We start from the raw sequence: 15,451 nt of genomic DNA, 5'->3' as shown, positions 1-15,451 counted from the left end.
TATGTTTAAAACTCTATAAAAATAAATAAATGACTTTTTCATTTTTCAGATATGGTCTTACAAGGGGGTTACACTACAGACTATTTGTTTCTTGGAAATTTCATTTATACGGTAAGATTACCCATATGATTCAATCGCTTTTTCTAGAAAGTTTTTAATTGAAAATTTCAAGCATTGTAAGAATTCCATAGGTTTTAAATCTCCCTCATGCTCCCATACTTTTTCCAAGGAGGAACAGTGGTTGCATATGCATGTGTGTTGTGTGTGTGTATATATACACACACATATGTAATTTGTAGGAATGTGAAATACATGTACCTAATGTATATTATCCTCTCTTCTTTTGTACAAGTAGGGAGATGCTCTTTTATATCTTGTTTCTTCACTACACAGCGTACCTGCGTGATGGTATTTAACTAGTCTCCTATTAGTGGAAAGATTGTTCTGGGTCCTTTGCCATTATGAACAGTGTTGCAGTCTATTCTTTATGCCCATGGGTAGGTAGATCTGTAGGATAAATTTCTAGAAGTGTAACTGGCTGGATCAGAGAGTACTGTGAATCTTGGAAATTATTACTAAATTATCCCCCAAAAAGGTTGTACACAGTCATGAGAACATGAGTCACAGTTAGGTCTATACACAATCCAGACTCATTGTCACTTCCCTAGGTGACCCCACATATTTACCGCCCCCACTGGCGGTAGTCTTACCACACTTTTTGATCTAGTAGGTAAAATGGTATTCTATTGCAGTTTTTGCTTTGAGGATAGCATATTTGCATGAAGTAAAAAAAACCCTTTCATTTCTTTTGTATGTGTGTGTATAAAAGTTTGTTGAATTACTTTACCAATTGTCCTACAGGGTTGTTGGTCTTTTTATTATTAGTAGTAGATATTTGTGTGTTAAGGATGTTAATTTTTCCCCCATATTTGTTACATAAATGTATTTCCAGTTTTGCGTATTATTTTTCATGCCATTTTTGTCATGCATGTATTCTGCATGTTGGTTTTATGTAGTTAAATGTATTGATATTTTTCTTTATGGCTTCTGAGTTTTGTGTCTTATTCACAATGTTGTATGTTATTCTTTTGGTCTGCAAGTGGAAACATATTCCTCTGCATGTTTGGTTTTTTTTTTTTCATTTAACGACACATGTTGGAACAACAAAACCACAAACCATGTTTTTCCTCATGTTTTCTTCTACGTAAGAAGCAATTTATTGGCATATTGCCTCTTTTCACTTTAGCTGGTTGTCGTTATTACTTCATGATAATGGGCGTGGCTTTTAACTCTGTGTTATATCTTCCTAAACATCAAATGAGGTTAGGTAGTATTTTCTTATTTATTTGGACATACGCATATAGTAAATTTCCTTCTTTTCAGACCTCCTCACATATAGACATGCATGCATACAAACATAAAAGATATTCCTTGTTAAGATGCCCGAGTAAATTGATATAAAGGAATCTCAACCTCCTAAGATAAAAAATGAATATATACAGTAAAACCAGCAACAACAAACTACGGCAAAATCAACTCAGCACAGCAACCAAAGAAGTAGAGGGGACTGCACCAATGCTAAAAACCTCAAAATGAGATGTCAGGGGAGAAATGGGAGAGTTGGCAGGGTCAGCATGGTGACATCACTGATCCAGCTTTCCTGACATGCTGTTCCCAGTGCCAGTGAGTTGGAGGAAGCACTAAGCCAAAACAGAGCAGCTGGAGGAATGGAGTAAACCTCCAGGGAAGTAGAGTCTGCCTTGATGCTCTCAGGGAATGAAAGAAGGCCAGTGGGACTAAAGCACAGTGCAAACTGTGTGGCGGGCAAGGGAGGCTCAGGATAATGGCAAAGACGAACTTGGAGTGGTAGGTAGGGGCCAGTGCCTTGCCACCTTTAAGGTTTTGGAGAAGCTTAGATGGGACGATGCAGGCTAGCTGCAATGCTGAGTCTAGAGCGAGAAGAGTGGACATCAAGTCTGCTTCAAAAGCAGGAATTTAAACACCGAGTGTATCACACGTCTATTGCTGCACAGGAACCCACATTGTGACAAAATCATACTTAATGGAACACTGAAAGCTTTTTTTTTTTTTTTTTTGAGATTAAGAATAGATGAAAAGTAAGAAAGTTGCTTGGTTTTCCCACCTTTCTTCGCCATCATGGAGGAGTAAGATAAGGGGAGGAGCACAAGACGTTGAAAGGGGAAAAGCTGGTTTTCAACCATAGATGACACAAGTGTGCACACAGAAAACAAAAAAATTCTACAGATAAAATATTACAGTTACTAAGAGAGGCTGGCAGCTTGCTGGATATTGGCCAATATTTAAAAAATAAATTCTATTTCAATATACCAACAATAAATATTTGGAAAATAAAAAATTTATATACTATTTTACCATTGTATCAAAAATAGGAAAAACATGAATAAATCTAACAAATAACATCCATGACTTCTGAGGAAAATTATTAAGACTTGATTGGAAACATTAAGAACGTCTAAATGGAGAAATATACCATGCTCATTAATTGGAATACTCAATACTATAAAGGAAGTCAGCTGTCCTCAAATTGATTTATAGATTTACTGTAATCCCAATCAAAAGCGCCAGATGCCTGATGAGCTATTTCTAAAGTATGTATATGTCCAAATGCAAAAGGCCAAGAATAAGCCGATTTCAATCTCCCTCGTTCAACTGTGCTTTTTATCGATGGCACTTGGATTTCTAATCAGAAAGAAATCTTCCATTCCATTTATAAAGAATGTAAATATGAGCTCATGATAGAAGCATGGCTTTTGTCATATGTTGAAGGGCTTCTAAATATGAAGCACTTATTGAGAGGCCATACATTCTCTCCTTAATTAAAAGCTAGTAAAGCAATTAGCAACTATGGCACCAGAGTTCACTGGACATGGAGAAGGGGGGTCGGGGGAGTCAGGGAGGGAGTGGGGTGATGTGGACCCTAATGGAAATTTTAATACATTTTCCCAATCTATTTCCCCTTTCCATCTCTTTGCACAGTATGTAGTTGTTACTGTTTGTCTGAAAGCTGGTTTAGAGACACTATCTTGGAATAAAGTGAGTATTCTTCAGGGTAGTTCCTCAATCCAGTAGAGTTGTTTGCATGTTGATTTACTTTTTAAACTTTAGAAAATAAGCATCTTGCTCTGTTCTTCATATCTTACCTTCTTTTGTTTTGCATATTGAAATGATGATTTAAGCTGATGATGGCATGTTAGCCATCTAATGTTTTTAAAAATTCATTTCCCTGCCTTATATCTTAAATAGATTCAATTTATCATGATATTGAGATCCTTAATTATTATTATCCAAGTACAGAACTATAATAGAAAATTTAGCGAATACAGAAAAGGAAAGAAATAAAAATTGCTTATACGTTTCAATGTCAATGACATGGACATTTTGGTTTCTATTTTTTCAGTCTTTGTTTTATTTGTTTATTTTTCATAAAAATAGAATTCTAATGTACCTAACAGTTTATGATTTGCTTTTTTTCACTAGACACTAGATCTTTAACATTTTTCCATATCTTTAACATTTATACCTCATTTAATGACTGTATAATATTTTATCACTTGGAGACTTATTATTTATATTTTTAGAATAATTGTTTTTTAACTTCGTTACTGTAAATGATATATAATCAGTACTGTTATGAACACAGATGTACTTGTGTATTTACAGACACGAGTAATAATTTCCCTAGGATATTATTAAAAGTGGAACTTCTGACACGTAGAATGTTTTTATAAACTGATCAGTAATTTAAGTGAATCTATATGTAGGTACATATACACCTATAAATAAGTTGTTTTCCAAGCTGCACTCAAAAGTTTATGACAGAAAATGAATTTTAACCGGCCTGTCACTTTTGGAAAGCTAAGATCATGTAGCATATCATGAGTTTCTGCGCCAGTGTAATCAACACAGTTCTCACTGCTACTGTCCCCAACTGAACATCAACATAAAGGTGGGACTGAAGTGTGCCGAACAAAAATTATTTTATTAGCAATTCATAAGGCACACCACTTGTAAATGTGGTACTATACTGCATTAATGTAACATAAACAAGCAATTATTTTCTATTCCTCCTTTTAATTGTTATTAAATTCCCTGCAGTATGAATGTTTCTTAGATCCACGATGACCTTACACTGTCCACATACGGTGAATCTCATTTATGAATACGGCATCGTTTCAAGGCCAAAGCAGACTTAACAAAACACAGAGGTCTCTTCTGGCCCACAAGCTCCCAGGCTCCTGCCCTCCAGCTCACATGTTGGCCAGGAAGGAGCCTGGGGATTAGGGCAGCAAAGAAAAGGGACTAGTTCTCCCGTTTGGTCACAGGCTGCTCTGCCCTGTGTGGAGAGTCCAGGAGGGAGCTTGTGCTTCTTCACTGGGGAAGAAGATTCTGCAAGCCACTATTTAGGTACAGAGAAGGAGCCAGGGCAGAGATAACAGAATATATCTTAGAGCAGCAATGGTGGCTTACTGCTGTCCCCCAGGGGATGGTCCCGACAGAAACCCACCTGGGATCCAAGCCACACAGAATGCCTCACATTGCAGCTCATGTTTATGCCAACTCTAAGGGAATGGTTACACGGAAATGCACTCAAGTGTTAGAAGAGTTTAAAGCTCACACTCTTGAGCGGATTCTCTTCTCCATCATCTCCTACGTGACCACAAGAGAGAAATCCTTTGAGTAAGAGATGATTTCCAAAGAGTGTAAAAAACTGCCTTTGAAAGTGACTCATAAACAAGTAACAATAAATACTCTAATAAACAGCAGATTGGGGTTTTTCCCTCCATATTTTTTTGTTCAGATAGGATTAAGCAATGAGCAGTACCTACTAGGATGACAGCACTTGAACCCTTAAGAAATTATCTCATCTAACAAACTGAGGGTTGATGGGGGGTGGGAGGGAGGGGAGGGTGGGTGATGGGTATTGAAGAGGGCATCTTTTGGGATGAGCACTGGGTGTCGTATGGAAACCAATATGACAATAAATTTCATATATTGAAAAAAAAGAAATTATCTCATCTAGCGAATCACTGATGTATGCATAGATGATAACTCTGAGGTACCCAGTACGACCAGGTTTAGAGCACAGGTCTCCTACTCGTTGTCATTACAATTCCTCTGCTAACACAAATCATACAAGGCAACAGATCAGATCAACAGAAGGACCTGCCTTCTTATCATTTACCATTAAGAATTTGGCAGTTTCTAGCCCCAGGCACAGACAGTGATCCTTCACCCAAGATTACCTTGATCTGACTGACATAGGGACTTTATATGCACAGAAAACCCTCCAGTTTCAGTCAAAGAATCACAACTTCTGCCATTTTCCCAGAATTATTCATGCAGGACAGATATGATAAGGTCGAATTTTTACCCCTCTCAATGATTTCTGTTCAAACTTTATCTGAGAAGGATGTTAGAAAGGAAAGCTCAAGTGTCAAGAAATCAAAAGACTGTCATTTTCTTCACATGAGAACATACGGCCCGGACAGTTGATAGAGTTAAATAATTTCTTCCCTTTAAATGGAAAAGGCTGAAGGGTTTCTGCAATATTTTTCTTTCTGCAGTTTAATCATCTGGCAATTTGGGGAAGCATAATTATATGGCTGGTGTTTTTTGCAATTTACTCTTTCTTATGGCCCACCATTCCTGTTGCTCCTGAAATGACAGGACAGGTCAGTTCTATTAACTGTCAGTGGTGAGTATGCTTTACATTCCTCATGAAAACTTATGTTTGTTAATAATAACAGTCTGTGGGGCGCCTGGGTGGCTCGGTCGGTTAAGCGTCCGACTTCAGCTCAGGTCATGATCTCACGGTCCGTGAGTTCGAGCCCCGCGTCGGGCTCTGTGCTGACAGCTCGGAGGCTGGATCCTGTTTCCATTTCTGTGTCTCCCTCTCTCTCTGCCCCTCCCCCATTCATGCTCTGTCTCTGTCTCAAAAATAAATAAACATTAAAACAATTTTTTTTTTAAATAACAACAGTCTGCTATCTACTTTCAAAGTAATTTGGAAAGAAAAGATGAAATCAATACAATTAGAAATAGCTGGTGACTCAACTAAATTCTGGTTGAAGTTTTAGTTATAATATTGTTTCATCGAAATCGCATTACTTCAAACTTCAAAATTACTTAGCTATGGTTTCCAAAATTGTTATTTTTTTGTAACTAACTGATAAAAGGTATAATCACAATCATCTAAAATAGCTAATATCGTAGTTATATTTTTCATGTTAATGTGCTATATGCTTAAATTATTAGGTACTTTTTATAAGGTATGTATGGCAACTAAGAAACTATTTTTATTTGAAATGTTTAACCAGAATGGACATTCCTTGGACCTCCAGAAGCTCCAGCTTCTAAATATTAGAAACTTTTATTTCACTTATGTTAAACCTCAGAGGTGATATAATTTTTAGACTTTTACAATTGTTTACATATTTATAAATTCTACTTTGTCTATACCTATTATGGGGAATAGGCCTATGATGCTTACAAAATGGACCACAGAATTATGATGTTAGGACTAGAGGTAGCCTTGGTCCAAAGTTATTCACTTGCCAAATGGAGAAACACAGGTCCAGAGTTGTCCGGTTCAATCCCAGTGGTCTGTCTACCACACAGTCATCCTTCACACTCCTGTCTTTCTCTGTGGAAATGGGAGATGACCCTTGTACCCCTGGATCATGGCAGCCCACTTCCCAGGAAATAAGAATTTTAAGAGACTTCTTGTTTTAGCCATGACCAAGTGGCCAGGATTGGATGAACCTGACAAAAACAACTCTGAAAACTAAACAAGATATAAGAATTGTTTGAAGACACTGGCTAGAAATGAACAGAGATAATACTCGAGGGAATGATTCTTGAAAAAAAGGGAAGCCTTTTCCATCCTTTCCTTCTTTACCCTGGCTCCTTCCCTATGAGCATTTCTTAGCTTGTAGTGCAAGAAAAAAAGCCCAAAGTTAATGCAGTGATCTTACTGGGAAGATCACTGGATCACTCCCAGTGATCTTACTGGGAGTGATTCTACTGGGAGGTAGAATTCAGAGTCCTAGGCTGCTGAAATGCCTGGACTTGAGGGACAAAACCCTCAAGAAGAGGCAGCCATAGAGAAGTGAGAAGCACAGTATCAGGGAAACACTTTGATACGGTCAAGGGTTGTTTGAAGTTTTGTTTTCCCTTGAGGCCATGGTAGTTATTATTTCCATGGTGTAGGTAGTACTTTCTTCTAATTTGAGGCATTTACATCTAGGCCATGGCTTTTCTGGGATCTCAGGAAGACCCCGAATGTTTACCAAGGGCATTCCCATTTGGCAAGGCTTAAACTACAATCTCTGTCTCCCCAGCACTGGGTGGGTGCCACGTCTTTGCTTGGTTTTTCAACCTGCCATCTCTTTTCTGCTGGGTCTCTGAAAGTCTCACCCCGCACATTCGCTGTTTAAGAGTGAATCCAGGAGTTAAGGGCAACAGACACACTTCATTTATATGTCAAAGAGGAAACTGAGCATTATGAACTCTGAAAATGAAAACATGACATATCAAAATTTATAGGATGTAGCTGATGCATTACTTAGAGGGAAATTTTTAGCACCATAATCATGTCTGTAAAAAAGAAGGTTCTCAAATATCAGCTCTAGCTTCCATGTTAAGAAACTAGAAAAAGGACAAATGAAACCCAAACTGAGAAGAAAGGAAATAATAAAGATCAAATGACCAAATTATACAATGGTCAAAATATTCAAATAGATACTTCACCAAAGAATACATATGAATAACAAAGGAAAAGAAAAGATGCTTAACATCATTAGTTATGAGATAAATACAGATTAAACTGAGACAGCAGCACACAACTATGAGAATGGCTGCAACTATAAAAATGTCAACACCAAGTGTCCCTGAGGATGCAAAGCAACTGCCACCCTCATATGCTGCGCATAAGAACGTAAAACGCTTTCTCCGGCTCTGTGCTGACAGCTCAGAACCTGGAGCCTGCTTCAGATTCCGTGTCTCCTTCTCTCTCTGCCCCTCCCCCGCTGGTGTTCTGTGTCTCTCTCTGCCTTTCAAAAATAAATAAATGTTTAAAAAAATTTTTTTTAATAAAAAAATGTAAAATGCTTTGGAAAGCAGTTTGGCAGTTTCATAAAGGTCTTAACGTACGTGTTATAGCGTGTATTTAACATGCTATAATGCCCAATGTTTTAGCAGCATTATCAACAATAGCCAAACTATGGAGAGACCCCAAACGTCCATCAACCAATTAATGGATAAAGAAGATGTGGTATATGTACACAATGGAATATTACTCAGCCATCAAAAAGAATGAAATCTTGCCATTTGCCATGATGTTGATGGAGCCAGAATGTATTATCCTAAGTGAATTAGGTCAATCAGAGAAAGACAAATACCATATGATTTCATATAGATGAGCATATGGGAAGAAGGGGATAAGAGAAGAGAGGGAAACAAACCACAAGAGACTCTTAACGATATAGAACAAATCATGGGTTGATGGAGGGAGGTGGAGGGGAGATGGGGCTACATGGGTGAAGAGTATTAAGGAGGGCACTTGTTGTGATGAGTGCTGGGTGTTGTATGTAAGTGACAAATCACTGAATTCTACTCCTGGAACCAATATGGCACTGTATGTTAATTAACCAAACTTTAAGTTAAAAAAAAGGGGAAAAAAAAGTATAACATACATATACCATAAGAACCTGTCATTCCACTCCCTGATATTTACCCAAAAGAAATGAAAGCATACGTCCACAAAAAGACTTGAATGTAAATGTTCAAGGCTGCCTTGTTTGCAACAGCCCAAACTGGGAACAGCGCAAAAGTGCATTGACTGGTGAATAAAAAGACAAATCACCATACAACTGAATTATTAATCAGCAATAAAAATGAATAAACTGTTGACATATACAACTTGGATGGCTCTCAAAATAATTATGTTGAGAGAAATAAACCAGGCCAAGAAGTTTACAAACTGTATGGATCTGTTTATAGAAATTTCCAACAAATTTATAGTGACAGAAAGCAGATCAATAGTAAACTGGAGACATGGGTGGTGGGTGGTAAATGGCACACGAGGCCAGGAAGGAGTGCTTACACTGAAGGATAAAGAGACTTCTGGGGGTGCTAGTTATATTCTTGCTTGTGTTAATGAGCTCATGGATATAATGTATGCCAAACATATCAAATTGTTCACTTTAAATATGTTCAGTGTATTTTAAGTCAAACTATGCCTTGATAAAGCTGTTAAAATAATAAAATATTTAAATGAGACTTAATTCATGAATGTGGTGGAATAAGCACTGTAGTAAGGGAATGGTGACAGGCTGTTTTTTTCCCATTTTAAAAGAGAATACTTATATTGTCATAAATTCTGTATTAAAATTGAGAATTTTAATGAAAACCTGAGAACTTTTACCCTAAGATCAGGAACAAGAAAAGGATATCTACTCTCACCACTTCTTTTCAACATAGTACTAGAAGTCCTAGCCACAGCAATCAGACAAGAAAAAGAGATAAAAGGCACCCAAATTGGTTAGGAAGAAGGAAAACTGTCACTATTTGCAGATGACATAATACCGTATGTAGAAAACACTGAAGACACCACCAAAAAAACAAACAAACAAACAAACAAACTACTGGACCTTATAATGAATTCAGTAAGGTCGCAGGACACAAAATCAATATACAGAAATCCACTGCATTTCTATACGTTAATAATGAAGTAGGAAAAAGAGAAATTAAGAAAACAATCCATTTACAACCACACCAAAACCAAGAAGATACCTAGGAATAAACTTAACCAAGGAGGTGACAGATCTGTACTCTGAAAACTATAAAACGTTGATGAAAGAAACTGAAGATGACAAACAAATGGGAAGGTATTCCATGCTCATCGATTGGGAGAATAAATATCGTTAAAATGTCTATACTACCCAAAGCAATCTACACGTTTAGTGCAATCCCTATCAAAATACCAACAGCATTTTCACAGAACTAGAACAAATAATCCTTAAATTTGAGTGGGACTACAAAAGATACCAAATAGCCGAAGCAATCTTGAGAAAAAAGAACGAAACTAGAGGTAGCGCAATCCCATATTTCAAGATATATTACAAATCTGTAGTAAACAAAACAGTGTGGTGCTGACACAAAAACAGACACATAGATCAAAGGAACAGAATAGAGAACCCAGAAATAAACCCATTATTATACGACCAATTAATCTTCAAGAATATGCAATAGGAAAAAGACATTCTCTTCAACAAATGATGTTGAGAAAACTGGGCAGCTAGATATAAAAGAATGCAACTGGACCACTTTCTTACATCATACACAAAAACAAACTAAAATTTATCATTTTAAGTCTTGTACTTTTCCGAATGTTTTAAGCATAAGTTGAGTGTTAAGGTGAAGGAATATGCAGTTTGTTGTTTAGATATTAAATGAAATGTTTTTTTCTTACTTGTTCCTCAGTTCCTTTAAAAATCATTTCCCCAATACACCTTTCATGCATACGTCCAGAAGAAAGCTGTTGTCCACTGAGAGAGCCAAACAATAATAAGCCAGTTACTCTGGGCTTGAGCTACCTGCTTCTGGGTCCAGGGTGTTAAGGATATGTATTGTTTCAGTTCTTAAAATACACTCAAATCTAGAGAGTGAAAACTCCTTGACGCTTGTAGCAAAGACGTATTTAATTTCTTCCTTTCCTTTGATTTTTATTTCTATTCATAAATCCTCTCTTTACCCTTGGCAAAACTGCCAAGACTGCAAAGGCAAAGTGTTTACATACAGATCTACTGATTTTCGTCACGCACACGTCACAGAAAAGGGTTTCCACTCTGAGTTTGGCATAGCATGCAGGAAATCTATTTACCAAACCGGTAAAAACAAACCTCCCTACCGAAAAAGTATCGGGATCAGGCAGAATACTGGAACTGTGGAACAGAACTCCTGCAAGTAACTCCATTTGTGCTGAAGTTACCTAGTTTGATTACTTCTGTTACACATACAAAAGTCAAGAGTCTCACATACAGTTGGCCCACAGACACATGAAAAGGTACTCAACGTTACTAATCATCAGTGAAACACAAATCAAAACCACAAGGAGATATCGCCTCGTAACAGTCAGAATGGCTACTATCAAAAATACAGCAAATGACCAGCGTTGGTGAGGATGTGGCGAAAAGGGAACTGCTGAGCACCGTTGGTGGGAATGTAAACTGGTGCAGCCACTGTGGAAACCACTATGCCTCTTTGCACCTCTGTGATCAGAGCAAACACCTCCAACATGTGAGAACAGGGTCCTTCTCCCTCGGCCAAATTCCCCTAACCTGTACACGATGTGCTTCAGAAACATGGGCCACTTGGCTGGGAGTACATGATGGGGAGCTGCTACTGGGCAAAGAGCTGAAATTGACCAAAACTAAACATGGTTTGATTTTGCAAGTTACCCCCTAGAATATGCAAGCCTTCAACAGATTCCAGAGCTCAAAAACAATTATAACAGACACATCCCATGAGTGCAATTACTGTCGGGGGCGGGGGGCAGACAGCTCCCCATTGCTTCCTATTCTGCCATTGTCCTAGAATCCTGTTTTATTTATTTCTGCTCTATTCCTTATTATCTCCTTCCTTTTGGCGAGCTGTGGGCTTGGTTGTTCTTGTTTCTCTAGCTCCCAAGTTGTTAAGTTAGCTCATTTGAGATCTTTTTCTCTTGACGTAAACATTTATTACTATAAACTTCCTTCTTAAAACTGCTTTTGCCACAGCCCATAAGTGTTGATATGTTGTGTTTTCATTTTTGTTTGTCCAGACATACTTTCCTGTTTCCTCTTTTGTTGTTTCTGAACTTGTTTCGTTGTTGTACCTTCTTTTTAAAGTATAATTAACATACAGTGTTATTTAATTTCAAGTGTACAAGATAGCGATTCAACAACTCTATATATTATGCTATCTCACTTCAAGTGTAACTGCCCTCCGTCACCATACGACGCTATTACAACATCCTTGATTATATTCATTCACCACACTTTACCTTTAATCCCAAGACTTATTCATTCAATAACTGGAAGCCTGTACCTCCCACTCCTCTTTACCCATTTCACCAATCCTCTCATCCCCAACCCTCTGACAACCACCAGATTGTTCTCTGTATTTATGGGTCTGTTTCTGTTTGTTTATTCGTTTTTAGATTCCATATGTAAATCAAATCATAGGGTATTTGTCTTTCTCTGTCTGATGTGTTTCACTCAGCATAATACCCTCTAGGTCTACCTGTGATGTCATAAATACCAAGATATCATTTTTTACTATGAAAATAATACACACACACACACACACACACACACACCATTTCTTTATCCATTCATCTACTGATAGACACTTAAGTTGCATCCATGTCTTGGCTACTGTACATAATGCTGCAATAAATAGAGGGGTGCACATATGTTTGTGAAGTAGTGTTTTCTTTTTCTTTGGGTAAATACCCAGTACTGGAATTACTGGATCATACATTATTGCTTTTTAAATTCGAGGGACCTCCATGCTGTTCTCCATAGTGGCTCCATCAATTTACATTCTCAACAATGCACAAGGGTTCCTTTTCCTCCACATCCTCACCAACATTTGTTATTTATTTCTGGCCATTCTGAGATACAAGGTGATGTCTCACTATGGTTTTGATTTGCATTTCCCTGATGATTACTGACGACTAGTGATGTGAGGTAGCCTTTCATGTGTCTATTGGTCTGCAGGAAGTAGAATAAAAAAATATAGTAAAAAATTTTTAAAAATTTATAAAAACGGAAATTAAAAATAAATTTTTTCTTATTCTGTATTCAAGATTAAGAGAAGAAAAGGAAAAAAAAACCCAAATAGATGGACCAGCGAACAGAATGCAATCGAAACGAAATTACGTCCAGTTTGCCCTGGAAGCCAAACCATAAAGCACCGTGTATCTGCACACTTAGGAGGCGGAGAGACTTGTGGTCCTCTAGGGCTTGGTTGGTGCAGTTGGATGGGGCTTGGTGTAACGGCTCGATTCTCCACTAGGTGGCTCTGCTTAGCTTACGGGGATGGACGGATGCATGTGTGTGGGAGAGGGGAAAATGGCATTACCCAGCTTCCCAGTCTGGCACAGGAACACCGCACTCTCACTGACCAGCAGTCAAGCAACCCTCCTATGTCTCTTTTCTGTCCACTCCCTGCTTCTACACTGTCTGCATTTAAGCTATCCTGCCACGCAGCACCTCCGTCCAGAATTTTATTTCAGACGGGGCTGTTTCCACACACCCCCCCCCCCCCCCACTTCTGAGGGCCCTGTGGCTTGGACCTGCTCCAACCCTCTGGGGGAGGGTCTCATTGAGCAATGGCTGGGTGCTGGCTCGCCCCAGCAGAAATTCGTGCAATTGCACAGAAGAGGTTAAGGGGTTATGGTAAATCACAACGCACAACCGACACCACGTTTGGCCTCATCCTGGCATCTTTGTTTCAATGCCAGCAAACGTGGCCGTTCCCTGGGGTCCGCTGGGACCTTTGCCTGTGGGGAGGTCCTCTACCAAATGCCCTCCTAGCAGGGGAACTGCTTCTCCCCACGTGGCCCCCAGACCTCGGACCTCACTGCCTGCTCCTGGGGATTCGCCCTTCCCACCAGAGCACTGCCAGGTATTGAGCTGTGGAATTTCTGACTGCTCTCCCCTGTTTATAGAGCCCTAATGGTATTGAAACCCTCTCGTTTCTCCTTTCTCCCTTTCTTGTCCAGTTACTTGTGGCTGTTTCCACTCTTTCCCTCCAGCTACTTTCAGCGGGAGTGCTTTTCCTGTACTCTGCCCCCTTTCACTGTCCTCTCTCTGCAAAAACAGCTCTCTACCCTCCATGGCCTCTCTCCCCCAGTTTACCTCTCCGCACTGTGTACCTGCCAAGTTCTGTGGCTCAAGTTATGCAGATTGTTGTGTTCATCCTCAGATCCATTTTCTAGGAGTGCAAAATGGTTTGGTGCTCATCTAGTTGGATTTCAGGGACGAGAGAAGCAGAGAACTTCCACGCTGCTCCAGCATCCTGGCCCCTCCCTCAGGAAACCTCTATTGACCATCTATAAATCTTCCTTGGAAAAATGTCTATTCAGGTCCAATTTAGTTTTGTTGTTGCTGAGTTCTGTAAGTTCTTTGTATATTTTGGATGTTAGGTTCTGATTGGATATATGATTTGCAAATTATCTCCTGTTCAGTAGGATGTCTTTTGTTTTGTTGACAGTTTCCTTTGCTGTGCAAAAGCTTTTCATTTGGGTGTAGTCCAAATAGTTGACTTTTGCTTTTTTCCCCCCTTGTCTGAGGAAACATATCTAGAAAAACGTTCCTAGCGCTGATGTCAAAAAGATTACACCTATGTTTTCTTCCAGGAGCTTTATGGTTTCAGGTCTCACTTTAATCCACTTTATTTTTGTGTATGATATAAGAAAGTGGTTCAGTTTCATTCTTCTGTATATAGCTGTCCAGGTTTCTCAACATCATTTATTGAAAAGAGTGTCTTTCCCCCATTTTATGGTCTTGCTTCCTTTGTCATAGATTAATTGACCATATAAGCAGGAGTTTATTTCTGAACTCTCTATTCTTTTCCATTGATCTGTATGTCTATTTTGTGCCATACTGTTTTGATTACTATAGCTTGTAGTGATCAAAATCTAGGATCGTGATACCTCTAGTTTTGTTCTTTTCTCAAGATTGCTTCGGCTATTTGGTGTCTTTTGTAGTTCCACTCAAATTTAGTATTACGTGTTCTAGTTCTGTAAAAAGTCCTATTGGTATTTCGATAGAGATTGAATGGAATCTATAGATTGCTTTGTGTAATATGGACATTTTAACAATATTAATTCTTCTAATCCATGAGGATGGAATATCTTTCCATTTGTGTCATTTAAAATTTCTTTCATCAATGTTTTACAGTTTTTAGAGTACAGATGTTTCACTTCTTTGGTTAAGTTTATTCCTAGGTATTTTATTCTTTTTGAATAAAATTTTAAGTGGGATGGTTTTCTTAATTTCTTTCTGCTACTTCATTCTTAGTGTATAGAAATACAACAGATCTCTGTGCATTGATTTTATATCCTGTGACCTTAGTGAACTCATTCATGAGTTCTAATAGTTGTTTGGCGGAGTCTAGAATTTTCTATATATACTATCATGCCATCTGCAAACAGTGACGGTTTTACTTCATCCTTACCAATTTGGATGCCTTTTATTTCTTTTTATTGTCTGACTGCTGCAGCTAGGGCTCCCAGTACTACATTGAATAAAAGTGGTAAAAATGAACATCCTTGTCATGTTACTGATCTTAGAGGAAAAGCTCTCAGTTTTTCACCACTGCATATCATGTTAGCTGTGGATTTTTCTTATATGGCCTTAAT

General features: G+C 38.3%; 1 protein-coding gene across 9 annotated transcripts in view; it reads left to right on the top strand.

Moving 5' to 3' along the window:
• The window catches only part of LOC106985516 (phospholipid-transporting ATPase IB-like), a 213,921-nt gene that overhangs the window by 170,217 nt on the left and 28,253 nt on the right, over window positions 1–15,451 (top strand). For 8 of the 9 annotated variants that reach the window (XM_027064576.2, XM_053209405.1, XM_027064577.2 and 5 more), the window contains 3 exons: window positions 50–111; window positions 3,019–3,075; window positions 5,607–5,714. In XM_027064576.2, the coding sequence (XP_026920377.1) occupies window positions 50–111; window positions 3,019–3,075; window positions 5,607–5,714 (227 nt within the window). The remainder of the gene's footprint in view (window positions 1–49; window positions 112–3,018; window positions 3,076–5,606; window positions 5,715–15,451) is intronic. The other variant, XM_053209494.1, reaches the window with a different exon arrangement.

The sequence above is a fragment of the Acinonyx jubatus genome, chromosome A1, assembly GCF_027475565.1.
Source record: "Acinonyx jubatus isolate Ajub_Pintada_27869175 chromosome A1, VMU_Ajub_asm_v1.0, whole genome shotgun sequence".
Taxonomy (NCBI): Eukaryota; Metazoa; Chordata; class Mammalia; order Carnivora; family Felidae; genus Acinonyx; species Acinonyx jubatus.
The sequence above is the reverse complement of the archived record's forward strand: the minus strand, read 5'-3'. Positions and strand labels throughout refer to the sequence as shown.